At 34.1% G+C, this 15699-nt stretch overlaps 1 protein-coding gene across 1 annotated transcript; it reads left to right on the top strand.

The window, feature by feature from the left end:
• Nucleotides 1-143: 143 nt before the first annotated feature.
• LOC111062457 (probable cytosolic Fe-S cluster assembly factor AGAP009023) lies at nt 144-15244 on the top strand. The gene is made up of 9 exons (XM_039436262.1): nt 144-422; nt 4325-4423; nt 5144-5299; nt 6716-6830; nt 7940-8095; nt 8696-8944; nt 11873-12086; nt 13057-13214; nt 14860-15244. The coding sequence occupies exons 1-9, from the start codon at nt 360-362 to the stop codon at nt 15102-15104; spliced, it is 1455 nt and encodes a 484-aa protein (XP_039292196.1). The 5' UTR covers nt 144-359; the 3' UTR covers nt 15105-15244.
• Nucleotides 15245-15699: the final 455 nt, after the last annotated feature.

Genomic DNA, 15699 nt, shown 5'->3' with positions numbered 1-15699 from the left:
CAAAAATGAATGATTCATTAGAAAAAATGGATGAATGAATTCGATTACGAATTCAACCAGACAATAGGATAGGAGGACAAAGTATAATATTTTTATGTTTTGCTTTTGCAAAATTCCCTTCAATGGCTGTTGTTTATTTTTTACATTGACCTGCATTCGTACTTATCTTTCCCCTTTGATAACAGCTGACTGTCATTTGTAATCTGTGGAAATTCATAACCTATAATATTTCAAGTGCAGGATCATAAAACGTTAAAAGTTTTTAAGTGTGTATATATTTAATTAATCTACACCTATTTGTAGCTTTAGCACTTGGAGATAGAAATTCATACCATAGATTTTAAAAAAAAATTATCACAATGTCACATTTTAGTGGAATATTACAGTTAACTGATCTAGATGATTTTATTACTCCATCGCAGGTAATCATTTTTTGCACTATTAATACAGCATTACTGGATAATTTATATTCTAGCAAAGTTATCATCAAACATTAAACATCTATCAGTATCAGTATTGACCAAGCTCAAAATGTTGACTAAATTTAACACTTATCAATTCATTCTCTTGTCTTATCCAAGTAGCCTACAGTATTCCAAGTATCAATTTATTTCTACAGCATCATTAATGTTTTACAAAGACCAACTATTCAGTTTAAGGTAATTAAGTTTTTGTTTTTTGTGTGTCCATTTCAAATTACTAGATGTTACTGAGGAGAATTTACATTCCAGTAAAGCCGAGTGAGACGGCTAACTTGTTTTATTTACATTTCAGCTCTATTCAACTATAATAATAATAATAATTATGTGTTTCTTCTCATGGCGTGGTCATAGGTATGGCCACAAGTGAACAAGTCAAGAACAAAAGTTACAAGTCAAAACACAAATGCAAAGAGACATACCAAGCAGCAAGCAGAAGAAGCAACAAGACTTATGCAAGAAGTATCTTGACTCACAGTCTGAGGATCACAATCATAGAACTCCCTCAAAGAATAAAAGGGGTTCTCGTAAAGGAAAGCCCTCAGTCTCCTCTTCAAACCCGTCTCTGGCAGATTCCTGGCTGAAACTGGCAGCTTGTCCAAAATTCTAACTAGCTGGTAGATGAGTTTGCTCTGGATCCTCCCCAATCTACAATATGGCAGGTCTCAGCCTGCTTCTGTTGCCATGGTCATGCACATCACCCCTGGTAGGCAAAGTATGGACACTGTGGAAGGCCTTTATAGCTGACCTGTGAATGAAAAGATTGAAAACAGTGAGAATCTTCTCACTCACAAAGAGAGGCTTACAATGTGCTAGTGCTAAAAATTCGACCCCACAAAGAATCCGGATGGCCTTCTTCTGCACTAGCAGTATATCTTTCACCTCAGAGGCACCACCCCACAAGGTGATACCATATGCCATCACACTTTGAAAGAAGGCAAAGTAACACATGCGGAGATGGGCCTCTGGTATACATCTTCTCAGGCTCCTGCGCAAAAACAGCACCCTGCTCAACCTGCCACAGACCACCTGAATGAAGCCTGAGTAAAGCCAAGGAGCTTCACTGGAAGGAAATCATATAGCACTCCATTCCTGAGGCCAAACACAATTTTTTGGGTCTTCTCGCCATTGAGAAGGAAAAGATTTGCCCGAAACCAGTCCACAACATCCCTCTCAGAAGCACAAATCATTCTGCCCAGGTCAGTCATTATATCCAGCATTGAGGTGTCATCAACCCTCCGGGTAGGAACGGAGAAGCATCAGAGTGCTGTCACCAATTCCATAGGAAGCGAGCTTGGCCAAAAGAGTAGCATTGTCCAGGGTGTCAAATGCCTTGCTAAGGTCACACAGTGTGAGCCCAGCAAGGCCTCTCGTCTCAAAACTTGTATGAACCTTGAGAACAATATATTCAACAGCCTCCACTGTCGACTTCCCCACTCTGAAGCCAAACTGTGTACCTGCATCACCTAAATCTAGATACTATGGTTCAAAAATTTCTTGATACTTGAGCTTGTTGCCAAGGACTGGGGTTTCCAGATAGGCAGTGTCTGAATTCTCTGATCACAGTAAAATAATCTGCATGGTTATTCGTGCTGTGGAGGTGCTTGACTCCCAAAAAGAGGTTCCTCGTAAAAATCCTGCATTGGGTAGAGTGGCTTTTCCAGTAGTCTATTTTCCACTGAGGTATAGAACCAAGAGTCCTGTGTATCCTGAATTTGTCTTGAAAGGCTGTTAAAAATGTTATTGCCTGAGATGGGAAGCTATTGTAGTTCCCTGTCAGTCGGCTTCGGGGCACCTCCAGTCGGAGGCATGTTGTGTATTGTGGCTGTATTTATCACACCTTTTTTGTAATGAATAAAAATCATAAGGTATTAAACACTGACTTACAGTTGACTTTCAAAATTGTATTATTGAGATTTATATGTCCTAGTGAGATTCACAGTGTAAGGTCAGCATCAGATTCATATTGCTTTGCTATACTTGTCTGTCATTAGACAAAGCAGGTAGCTCCATCATTAATTTATCCTTTCCCAACTTTGCACCGGTCCCAAATATTTTTCAGGATATGGAGAAATACCACAATACTTATCTTAATTTTAAAACATTAAAAGATATTTTTATAGTGAATAGTGAACCGGTATAGTATATTTCAAATATAGTTCATCACCAAGAATCTACAATCAATTTTAATTATACTTGATGTCGTCGTCCTTGACTGGGGGTACCAGACGGACTGTGTCAAAGTTAAAAAAAAATTCTGTAAAAAAGTAGTTTATCGATCAGTTCAGCCAATGAATAAATTTGTCTATTGATCAATTTCTGTCCGACGAGAGAGCAGAATCTTGTGCAAGGCGCATTTTTTACTTCCATTGGGAGTCTGTTGTAGAAATTCATTGCAGCTGATGGGAAGCCTCTCTGTGTACTAGCCAGCCTACTGCGAGGAACCTCTAGATCTGTTGCATGGCGAGTGTTGTAAGTGTGAATCTCATCTCTTCTCACCAGCCTCTGCAGATTATCTCTGACATGGGTCAAGAAGGACAGGATGTAGTGGCTGTGTATGGTGAGAATCTTCATATATTCGAAGAGCGGCCTACAATGGCCCCTGTGACCCGCGAAAGTGATGACCCTGATTTCCTTTTTTTTGCACTGGCTCAGCCTCCACTGCAGTCCTCTTGAGGAAACAGACCAGAAAGTTGGGTTTCTCCTCGTTTAGCTTCATCCTATTTGCAGTAAACCAGATCTTGGTGACTTTCAGTTGTTCAACTGACCGTCCCGCTGCTTCCTCCAGTGTTTCTCCTCTAGCAGTCAGTTTGGCGTCATCCGCCGCAAAGAGAATGAAGCCCAGGCTGTCTAGAAAGTCGTTCATGAGCAGGATGAAGAGCAGGGGACCCAACACAGAACCCTGTGGCACACCGTGCACCACATCTCTTATGCCTGATGAGGCTCCCTCGAGTGAGACTACCTTCCTCCTACCCTCCAAGTAGCTTTTGGCAGTGTTCAATACTGTTCCTTGTACACCATACTTTTTAATTTTAAAATACCAGGCTCAATTTTAAAATACCATGGGCACACAGTCAAATGTCTTTCTCAAATCACATAGCGTGAGTGCAAGTGAATCGCCACACTCAAATGCACTCTGAATCTTCTCAGTCACTGAGAAGAGCACTGGCTGTTGAACGACCATTTCTGAAGCCATGCTGGGACTGAGACAGAAGGTTGTTCATTACAGAAAAGCTGGTGAGTTGCAGCTTCATCTCGGTTTTGATGACCTTGGGCATCATAGGTACAATCGAAATAGGTCTGAAGTTTGATGGGAGTTCAGTATTTCATTTCTTGTGGATTGGCAGTGTCCTTGCTATCTTCATTGTTTATGGGAATATTCCCAATCTAAAGCATTGAATAAGTGCTGCAGCCATTGGCTCTGCAATTTGATCAATGGTATCTTCCAACACAAGAGTGGATAAGCCGAAAATATTCTGTGTTTTGGAGTTTTTTAGTCATCTGACAATGTCTCTGACTCTTTCTGCAAGTGTTTCCCTCCAAACATCTAACCTAAATGCAGAGTGTTCAACATTATCCACTGGGTCGGAGTGTATCAGATATCTACATCAGATATACCGGTATCACTCAATTCTCTGCTATCTAGTTCAGAAGCCTATGGAAAAAGAAACCAAGCAACTATTCGTAATTGTGGAATAAGTAATTGTACTCCAAATTCCTTACTTGAATGAGTTGCTGCTCATTAAACATGTTTTTATGTTTGACCATAAATTAAATCTCCTTACTCTGGTTTGCCTTTTTTATGCCATGTATAAAAAAAAATAAATTAAATTTTCAATTCACAGGAATGTATAAAACCAGTAAAAATTGATAAAAGTAAAACATCTGGAACAGGCTCAAAGATAAAGATTCAAAGTGATGGCTCTTACGTTCAATTGGATGAGGTATGTAAAGTATTAGTCAATTTCTCATGTCTATTCATTAATTTGAAATGCACAGTACTGTTTTTGTGATGGTACGCGCCGGTACCAGTAGGCCTACCTTTTGGGACAAAATATTTTGTTATTTTCTCCTGAACCTGTAACTTTGTCCTTGCTACCAAATAGCTTTATTATAATACTTAATATGATTTTCATGTTGCATTGTTTAATATTTATTTGCCCAGTATTTACTACTATTGGTTTTACATTATTCAATAAAGATCAAATAATTCTCTTGATTTATTTAATTATTATTAATTTATTTATGTTAAATCATTCGTATTTGGATCGTGTAGACCCACCTGTGACGCAATCAATCCAGCCTTGCTATTCATCTAATGAATAATTCAACTGCATTCAATTTTTTGATAATTATTGCACAAACCAGTAACTAGCTTTTACAATACTGAAAAATATATCCTCTTTCATTGTAATTTCTTAATATTCTTTTTTTCTGTACTCTTACTATGTATAATGAACTATTGTAATTGTGTTGTTATGGAAGCAATTTTTGGGAGAAATCCTGTATGCTTCCATGTTTTTCATAAATAAAAGATGTGTGGATTATTTTTTATGATTTATTGTTAGTAACATTTTATTATTTCCATTTTTTATTAGTTTCTATTGAAGTTTATTCAGTATACCTTTAGATATTACTTGACAAAATATTTTTCTTTTTTCTAGGTAGGGGCTATTCAACCCCTTCAACGAGTTGATATTTCTCTCACAGATTGTCTGGCCTGTAGTGGTTGCATTACCTCAGCAGAAACGGTGCTCATTACTCAACAGAGTCAAGATGAAATGATGAGAATATTCAACGAAAAGAAAAAACTTCTTGATGTGAGTAGCATTCTGTACTTTGTAATAAAATAAATAAGTTGAATACAATGTTATCTTCCACTGCAAAACTTAGGTCTAACAGGCACTTCATTGAGGAGTCAAGTTTCTGCTGCATACTTCACTATTCATTTGTGATTTTTGCTTCTGATGGGCTTAAACTGTGGAATGCAGTAGTTTAGATTTAGTCGTGTAAAAATCAATCTCATAGTTTCTTGCCTTCCCATTGTCTGAAACTGATAGTTCAATTTGTTCAAACCATGTGTGGTAATATTGTAGTTATTCTAAAAGAATTTTTCTCAAAATATTATTACTCCAAATTTCTTTTTTTTTTTTTATTGACAATCACTAAGCTGAGTTGACCTATCTGACTTCAACTGAACTTCCAGTATTGCTTTGTTTCACACTTTCATGAAAACAAGTAATTTATTACATGATGAGGATTTTCAGATTACAACTCATGCTTGTGCACAGTACTGCGATTCACATGACGCCGACGGGAGCGGAAGAATTTTTAAGCCATGGTCAAGTGGTAGAAATAGTAGCCATCGCCCCTGCGAATCACAGTGGTGTCCACAAGGCTTGAACATGACTAATAAAATCAATTGCGAGATAATTTTTTTTAAGAATCAAATGGCTCATAAGACTTTCGTCTGATCGTGAGCCTAAGGAAAATACAAGCAAGAAATTACAAAAAAAGGTGAAAAATAACTACGGTAAGCAAAAGAATAAGAACAAGAGGTTTGAAAAACTAAAGAAACTATAGTAAGATTAATAAATGTGTTAACAAAAGAGAGAAAAGAAACTACAAGAGTGTCGACAGATCAAAAAAACTAATTCTAATTGGGAGAAAAATATCTGAAATTTTGCCCTGCAGAATTTACCCTTCTTAAGGGTAAGGGTAAAATTATGTTCATATAAATAATAAATTATCAATAAATAAAAATAAAAAATCCAAGTACCCTTTTTAAAAATTTTTACTCAACATGTTTCGACATTAAGGTAATTTCCAAGTGAACTCACTAGATTTTTATTTTTATTTCTTGATAATTTAGAGTAGCCCCAACCAAAAAGTTAATAATAATAAATTGTTCTATCGTTAAATAAAAATTGTTGATGATTTAGAAATTTTCACTTCAATATCAAAATATTGTTTAATATACTCTTGTACCGTATTCAATATATACTGTAATTATAAATTTTTATTTATTTTCAGTATTGTGTACTTGATTCGTAAATATTCGATATTCTACTTTTCTCATTCTCTCTCTGAAGATAAAATAAACTTGATTGGAGCTAGTTTTTATACAATGAACTTTACTTCATCCCGCACTTGGATGAATAATGATTTTCCAATAAGTTTATTTAGGTTTCACTTAAACTGGAAATTCATATTCAATACGGATAATTGATTTTCAGTCAGGGCAAATAGAAGAGGCGCAGTTGATAGTTGTTTCAGTGTCCATGCAGCCTGCTCTCTCATTGGCCGAAACATTCTCCATTTCTCCTGAATCAGCATTAAAGAAGCTTACAGGTGAGTTAATGCCTTCCTAAACTCTTATCCAACTATTTATGTAAGTTTTTCTTTAAATCCATTGAAATACCGTATTTATAAAAATAAATGAATATCGAAGTAATCTTATGATAGCTAACACGCAATTCAAGATATGTACGTAAATGTATTATTGTCAATAAAATACCAAACTATTATCAAGGAAAATATAAGTTTAAATACTTTCTATTTCTCTAATTAGGCAATCAAACTTTCAACTTTCCAACGTTATTTCTTTTGTTAATATTAAAATTGAATCCTATTCGAGCCTAAGTTTCTTGTCTGTAGGAATGCATTTTAATTTTGTAATTATTACTAGTCATTATTACAATTACTATATACAGTTACCCTCATTATCAGAGAGTGTAGAATATAATAACTTAGAACTGCCTTGCTCATAGTTGGAATCAAAGCGGGAGTGATTTAACTACTCAATCCTCAGGATGGTTACCTCTTCCTAGCGTCCCTAATAATTCATATTGCAGGGGTTACTTGAATCTTCAACGCACAAATCTGTTCTGCGATCATCAAGTATTTAATATTACATATCAGTTTAAATGTTTGCTTCAGTTATATCTGAAATATTTCCAAGAACACTTGCATAATGGTCTATTAAATATAATTAAAATGTACGCATTTGTTAAATTTCATACTATTTTAGCTTTTACATGAATAACTTTCAAACAGTTTCAGCTACAGATGGAAATAAAATGGAAGTTGCTTTTGCTCAAATGCTAATTAATAAATAATAATAATAATTATTATTATTCATATTAATAATTTATAATTATTTCAGCTACATTGATGACATTAATCATAGATAATGATGAAGGAAGCAATCAGAATCAATTCCGTCTGAATATTTTGATTAGAGCTTGAAATAAGGAAGAATAAGAGTAACAATCACAATACGAAGTCTTGAGAACGCTACGGAGACTGATTGTCTTTATTAAGGACGGAGAGATATCCATCCATAGGGTTGGTGAGTCAGAGCTCACTCCACTCTCCCGGAAAGCAGCTCTAGTACATTCAACAATCTTGCTATTACTAAAGTATAATAATTTCAATTGATACATTGTTATTTGTCATAGGTTACTTTAAAAGACTTGGTGCTGATCTTGTATTGGATATGAGCGTAGCAGATGACTTTGTACTTTTGGAAGCGCAGGAAGAGTTTATTGAGCGTTACCGGATGAAAGTGGATGGAAGTAAATCGGCCTTGCCCATGCTTGCATCATCGTGTCCGGGTGAGATTTTGCAGTTTTCCTCTTTGAAGCTTTTTCAAAGTTCTCTATATCTATGTCCATTTTGTAAAACTTATGGTTTGCGCCAAAACAAAGCTCTGTGTCCCTAGATGTGCAAGTTTTAATTGGCGTTTTTAGAAATTATCTTTATTAGCTCAAAAAGTGCTGTATATAATTTTTGTATTTGTATTTTAATTTACAATAAAGCTCATTTTAATTTTATTTATATGTGAATTTATTTTATAATAAGAAATACAGAATTTATGTCAGCATTCATATCAAGGATTTCGCCATATTATCAATTGAAGAAGCTTTCCTATTCCATATCATTATTTGCTTCCTTAACGCAAGTAAAATAGCTGTAATAAAATATTAAAAAACATCACAGAAAAAAAAACAAAAAATGATTTAATTTTCAATAGTAAATAGTATAAAACATACCGGTAAATCATTTTTTTCAACATGAGATTTTGCTCTCTCAAGTAATAATAAAGATTATGGCATTGAAGTTTACAATCAAATTATAATAATTTAAGGAAGCTCAGAATATTAGTATTATTATTCCACAAATTTTTATTTGGAATCTGTTTAATTTATTTTCAGGTTGGGTATGTTATGCTGAGAAGACACATGGCTCCTACATTTTGCCCTACATTAGCACAACAAAGTCTCCTCAGCAGGTGATGGGATCTTTAGTAAAGAACTACCTACCCCAGTATTTGAAAGATTCAACCAGACCAATCTACCACATCACTGTTATGCCTTGTTACGACAAAAAACTAGAGGCTTCTCGCGAAGATTTCTTCAATGCCAGCACAAACACCCGTGACGTAGATTGCGTCATAACTGCCAGTAAGTGCTATAAAAAACATTTTTAAACAACTTAATTTTTCCTTTTCAATCCACTCTTGAAAGTAATTTCATTTTATCCTTGTTAAGACATGAATCAATGATTGGCAAATTAAATGAGGAAAAATCTCATGATTTTTAAACCCACAATGTAGGAAAAATCTCATGATTTTTAACCACTATGTAGGAAAAATCTCATGATTTTTAACCCACTGTGATGATTTAATTTTAAAAGAGAAAAAAAAATCACTTGATTAAATGTACCACAGAATTTAATAATGGAAGTTTTATCCTCTATGGCCCGGTTGCACAAAAGCCTGTTAAATTTTAATCATGATTATTGAATTCCACGAGAACCAATGAGAGAAGGCTGTTTTAGAAAGAATGATTCTCTGATTGGTTCTAGTGGAATTTAATCGAGGTTAAAGTTAAAATCTAACAGGCTTTTGTGATACCGAGCCGAAATTTTATATTTCCTCATTAACCATAAATTATTTAAAATTTACAAAAATAAAACAAATATTTGTTTTTCGGGTCTTTTACCTAACCTAAACCTATCCGAATTCATATTGATGATTTAATTTTTATTTAAAGTTTTGAAGTGGAATAGTGAATACTTTTGTGTGAATACAAATTACCGCATATCATATTTATTTGGACTATTTATGAGAAGAAACTCTGAAATAGAAAACATTTTTGGGTGATTTCCTAGTTTTTCATTACATTCGATTTGTTTGTCTTATCCAATAGTTAATTGACCGAGCGAAGTGAGGTCTAAGATTCAAGTCGACGGTTTGGCATTTCTCTTAATGTTTGTATGTTGCGCATTTACGGCGAAACGCGGTAATAGATTTTCATGACATTTGACAGGTATGTTCCTTTTTTAATTGCGCGTCGACATATATACAAGGTTTTTGGAAATTTTGCATTTCAAGGATAATATGAAAGGAAAAAGGAGCCTCCTTCATACGCCAATATTAGACTAAAAATCAGACTATAGAATTATTCATCATAAATCAGCTGTCGAATGGATTAAAAAACGCATGCCATGACGCATGCAATTGAATATCTCAATGCAACTTGGTAAAAAATCAGCAGCTGTGTAGACTATAAATTGCATGCCTCGTTGCATGCCTCATTGAATGCAATTTTTATACACTATTAAAATAGGATGCAATAGTTATTTGTGCATCTAGGGACTAAAGTGCAACTTTTTCTCCCTGAGGGAAACTGTTGTCGCCCGATGGCGTAGCCGAGGGCGACAATTTCCCTGAGGGAGAATAAGTACTTTAGTCCCGTGATGCACACAACATTTTTCCTCCACCTACACCAATACCTATAACAATGAATAATTTTACTACATCTTCACGCTTTCACACTATTTCAGCTCTATTTCGATTGTTAGGTTATGTTCAACCGTTGGTGGATATGAAAAAGTACACACCTCTAACGTCATTAGAGGTGTGTACTTTTTCATATCCACCAACGGTTGAACATAACCTAACAATCGAAATAGAGCTACTTATTTCCTAGAGCTAAAATATTCCAAAGATCGAAATAGAGCTCTTTTACTTTTCCTCTACCGACCACGACAGTGTTGCCACATTCCTCATTCTTCAATCGCGGCGTTGTCGGACTTCTTCCCATGTTAATCTTATGGGTTTATTTTTACTCCCTTGGGAGTAAAAGTGATCACTTTTCCCGCTGGGAATTATTTTTAGTCCCATGGGAGGAAAAGTAGTACTTTAGTATTCGATTCCAGGGTGTAAAATGAGACTTTTGATAGTAGGTGGAGGAAAAGAACTTATAAAAGCTTGTCTGGGCGCCTAGATGTCTTCTGGTTTTCTCGCGCCAAATTCCGGAAATATGATAATTAAATCTTGTGTAAGCATGATCTGATCAAATAAATAGTTTGTGTATCAGTGTGGATGTGCATAATATGGGTTGGGACGTCATTCAGTTATGAATGTTATTTATTCTATTGATAAAAGTTTTGTTCATTATTTGTTATTATATTCTTCAATTTTTTTTATAAGTTTTAGAATTTTGAATTCTCAATTTGTTTTATTTTTACTTTTTTCATAAGTATTTGAAATTTTTGTATTTTTCATTTTTGAATTAGGTGGTATTTTTGTTGTTTGTATTATTTATTATTGCATAAGTTCGTATTATCTTTATCATTATCTTTCTTTTTTCATTTGTATCTGTACAATTTTTATTGTTGAGGAGACATATTTGGGGAAACCCGTTGTCTTCATAGTGAATAAATAAATAAATGAACTATTGATTGCGTGCAATAACGCATGCAATTAATAACTAAAATAACATAGCATTGTCTCTCGAACTTTCTCTGCTTTGCACTCGGGCTGTCCTGTTGACAGTATGTCTTGAAGGGGATTAGCTTATGATGTTAGCATTTTTGATACACCAACCCCAACAGCCGTTAGCCGTTTTCACACCGGTATCTCGCCGACACGACATACAGACAGGATTTACTCTGATGAACAGTATAAGAGGAGGCTGCGGTTTATAACTGCGCGAGGTTTACTGTTCACAGAACTACTAGTGTATAAATGAATGAACATGTATAAATTAATAATTTTTATTGATACAATCTATTCAAAATTAAGATACTCCTCCAAATCAAGGAGATATTTCAATATTTTTCTATTATCTCCATCAAAACATTAGAACTCTGAACTCTTCTCCAGAAGGAAACTTTTACAACAAGCGACAGAGACGACAGACCGAGAGAAAATTATTAGAGCGGTTCGACTGTATTTAAGGGATAAACAATCTAATCTCTACGCTTAGGCAATATTTAAATGAACAAATCAAAACTAATCATTGTTGTTCTTGAAGTATCTTACTTTCGTGCATTATGTTTTCGAAATAGCATTCTGAAGTTTTGTTTGAACTTGTTGTTTACAGTTGAGCTTGAACAGTTGATACTATCGGAAAGAAAAAACTTGGCTGAGGAAGAAGAAGCAGAACTTGATTGGCCTTTTCCTGGAAGTAAATCCACTTTTCATATGACAAGTTGTTTAGGATCTGGTTCAGGGGGATATGCTCATCACATATTTCTACATGCTGCTAAAGAATTGTTTCCCGATCAGCAAGCTAGTCTGGAATTTAAAGCTCTAAGGTAAATTCCCTAATATTTATCCAAACTGCATATCAAGCAATTGTTTACAAGAACATCTCGATTCTCAAAAAATAGGTATCTCATTATAAGGTAGGCTACTCATAAAATGAACATGAACTAATTTCATAATAGCAATCCACCTAGGTACGTTTAGTGTGAGAGCATTCATTTGCGCTTATATTCCGTATATTTCGTCCCAGTGGTCTTATATGTAATAATACAATTAACTGACAGTCTTCAACATACAACACTTCAGGCATAGAGAAAAAATAGCATAAGTAGATAGCCCATGGTATAGGTCGTTTATGTTCTAAATTTCAACCGATTTCTTTTCAATTTATGCTGACTACTGTCTATTATTACTGTTTTGATGGGGTGAGAAAGTAAGAACGGCACAGTATTGAGATACTACCAGCGTCACATAGCTTCTCTAAAAAGAACTACGTGGACTTGAGTTAACAGTGAAAATTGGAACATAAACGCTCTGTACCATGGGATATCTTGTTATGCTATCTTTTCACTATGCTTCAGGTTCATACGTATATTTTGTCAAAATCGTCATTTGGGTTGTTGTCTAACTTGGCTGAATTTTCATGGACGCAGATTACTATGGTTATTTGTGAATTTCTGTTGCTCCGGTGCATTTTGTAGAATTGCAAATTAAAGATTTGGAAAGTACAATTACCTACAATGATTGTAAACTGATTTTTCCTGAGAATGCTTTCAAGCTCCAAGATTATGGATGAGTGCTAAAGGGATCATGAAGGGACCTGCAGTTTCAGACCTCCGGGAAATAAACTAACTAGCAGTTGGTAAAGCATTCCTTTTAAAGACTTGAAAAGCCATTGATCACATGCTGTTGTTGCCCAGCATTCTTTATTTTGCTGATATCCACCATAAATGATTCATGATGCAACTCTTGTACCGGTAATTATTATTTGATAAAAATTTTTCTTTCTTCATTTCTCAGGAATCAAGATTTCCAAGAGGTTACTCTAGAGAAGGATGGCAAGGTAGTTCTTAGGTTTGGTATTGCCAATGGTTTCAGAAATATTCAGAATCTGGTGCAGAAGTTGAAGCGAGGCAAATGCATCTATGATTATGTCGAGATAATGGCTTGTCCGTCAGGTATTCTTCATTTGCTTATTCTATTAGTTTGCATTCTTTATTGGTTTGTAAGAATCGATTTTTATACAAAAACAATATTGCCAACTATATTATTGTTGTTTCTAGGAAATTTCTGCATTTTGGTAAGCTATATTTTTGTTATGTTGAGTTCCAAGACACATATCAAATTTACATAATAATGAGATTTTTGGATACTTTAAAATACAACAGTAAATTCAATAGTTTTTTATACTTCAATACGGTATCATATATTTACAATAATACTCTACTAGTTACACTCTGAGATTGAGTGTTTTATTTATGCAGATTACAATAGATTAATTTAATCACATGTAATCTGATTAATGTAATGAGTATTGTAGATCAGATAGATTAATGACTAAGTAAATAGTATTGGTTGCATTTGTTAGAGTGCTGAGATTACAATAATAATTTTTTGAATTATCCTTTGTGTGAAAATTCAAAATTGAAGTTTAAAGTTTTTAAAAATGAAAATTTAAAGAAAAGATAAAGTCACTAATTAAGGTATTAAATCATTGTATTTGTACCTTTTTTGGCTAATAATTGTACATTACATAAACATTGAAAGTGAATAACGAATGTGTGAATGAGTGCGCTTGTTGGATGTGAGTGTTCTCGATCCTTGGTCAAAAAAGCAGATTTTCAACAATTATTGTATCTTTTTTAACGATTTTATTTTGTTCGTCGATCTCACCGTGCTTCCCACTTCGTTTTTTAGTTTACCTGATTTGGTTTATTTTATTTTATTCTATTTTATTCATAATAATACCTCTCTCCAGATTGACTTTTGTTTTATTTGTTACACTAGTCTATTCTTTCTTAAATAATTTTTTTTATTGTATTTAGTCATATTTTTCATAGCTATGAATAGTTTAATTTAAGATTATGTATATTGGATGCTACAAGACAACTCGCTCCTCTCTCACAGGCATGTGCCCATAAGAGGAGCCTCCAATACGAATGTATTCTTATTTTTTACATGCAAATATAATCTTTTTTGGAGAATAAAGAATTTCAAATTCGAATGTAACCATTTTCATGTGAATTAAAAATACAGCAGTAAATTCAATAGTTTTTTATTCTTCAATATCATATATCTACAATAATATTCTACTAGTTACACTTATAAATAGTTACACTATGCTGGAAATAGGCAATAATTATTGATGACTAAAGAAATGGTAGTAATTTCTAGGCAGCAAACTTTTTATTATTATTTCGTCAATATTTCTCCAATTCTAGTTCTAATTCCAGTGCAGGCAAATTGTACAATGGAATAGGTTGTAATAGCAATGAGTTATAGAAATAGTTTCCAAAATCTTCTTTATTGTCATTATTATTTCAATCTATTCATTATTCCAAGCATTTTCAACGTTTTTCATATTTTAAATACGTATTCATTATTTCTAAAATAGTTTAAACTTAGCCTCGGTTGCACAAAAGCCTGTGCCCATTTTAACCATGATTGAATGCCACGAGAACCAATCAGAGACTTTTTTGAAAAGAAGGCTTCTCTGATTGGTTCTCGTAGCATTCTTTCGTGATTAAAATTCAACAGGCTTTTGTGCAGTCTGGCCTTAATTTATCAAGTTTGATTACATTTTTCTTTACTTTTAATTTTCAGGTTGTTTGAACGGAGGTGCCCAAATCCGTCCAAAGGATGGCAAATCGCCGAAAGAGATGATATGCAAATTGGAGGCCTTATACCGTCAGCTACCTTTGAAAGCTAAGCCAGAATCGAACGTTACAGTGTACATGTTGTACGAATCCTGGTTAGGTGGTAGAAACAGTGACAAGAAGAAGGCATTGCTCCATACAACATACCATGCATTAGAAAAGAACTCAAATGCTTTGAATATAAAGTGGTAGTAGCACAGTGGGCATAGCCCGAGTATTGTTACATTGTAAATAATTTGTTCTCTTTGTTAGATTGGTATGTTTTTATCAGATTGGATAAGTGCACTATTTTCTGATAAGTAATATAGCGATAATAATATTGTTGAATTCGTGTCACATTTATTTTTTCAATCCTCTCTATTTTTCTTTCATAAATTTTTGCAACTTTTGAATTTATAGAAAGTAAGTAGTATTGTTATTCATTTTTGTGTTGTACTGTAACCATGATTGGTTTCAGTAAACCAGTCACCCAACCCTAGCTAATAGGCCTAGAACAGTACTCCAAGGTTAAGAACGATTTCACGATGTTCAACTACAAATTATCAACCATTTATCTAGATTATTTTCAAATGAATTGTTTCAGAAGGTGTACTGTGAAATGCTTTCAAGAAGAAACCTATTATCAATAATTCAATGCAATCATTGAATGCGTTAAATTTGTTGACGATAAATCTGTCAATCATGTACATAAACAAAACTGCGTTCACAGGGAGAGAGGTCTTTCAATTTCAATTGCAGAGTTGGCCAAAGTGACAATCAATTCTAATCCCTGAAGAAAGATGAGCGG

The sequence above is a fragment of the Nilaparvata lugens genome, chromosome 10, assembly GCF_014356525.2.
Source record: "Nilaparvata lugens isolate BPH chromosome 10, ASM1435652v1, whole genome shotgun sequence".
Classification (NCBI taxonomy): domain Eukaryota; kingdom Metazoa; phylum Arthropoda; class Insecta; order Hemiptera; family Delphacidae; genus Nilaparvata; species Nilaparvata lugens.
The sequence above is the reverse complement of the archived record's forward strand: the minus strand, read 5'-3'. Positions and strand labels throughout refer to the sequence as shown.

What these genes read in the sequence shown, in the direction of transcription:
- LOC111062457 (XM_039436262.1), top strand. Translation starts at nt 360, where the DNA reads ATGTCACATTTTAGTGGAATATTACAGTTAACTGATCTAGATGATTTT. An exon ending in CTTACGTTCAATTGGATGAG is followed by an intron (nt 4,424 to 5,143) that starts GTATGTAAAGTA and finishes TCTTTTTTCTAG; the next exon opens with GTAGGGGCTATTCAACCCCT. An exon ending in CTGGAATTTAAAGCTCTAAG is followed by an intron (nt 12,087 to 13,056) that starts GTAAATTCCCTA and finishes TTCATTTCTCAG; the next exon opens with GAATCAAGATTTCCAAGAGG.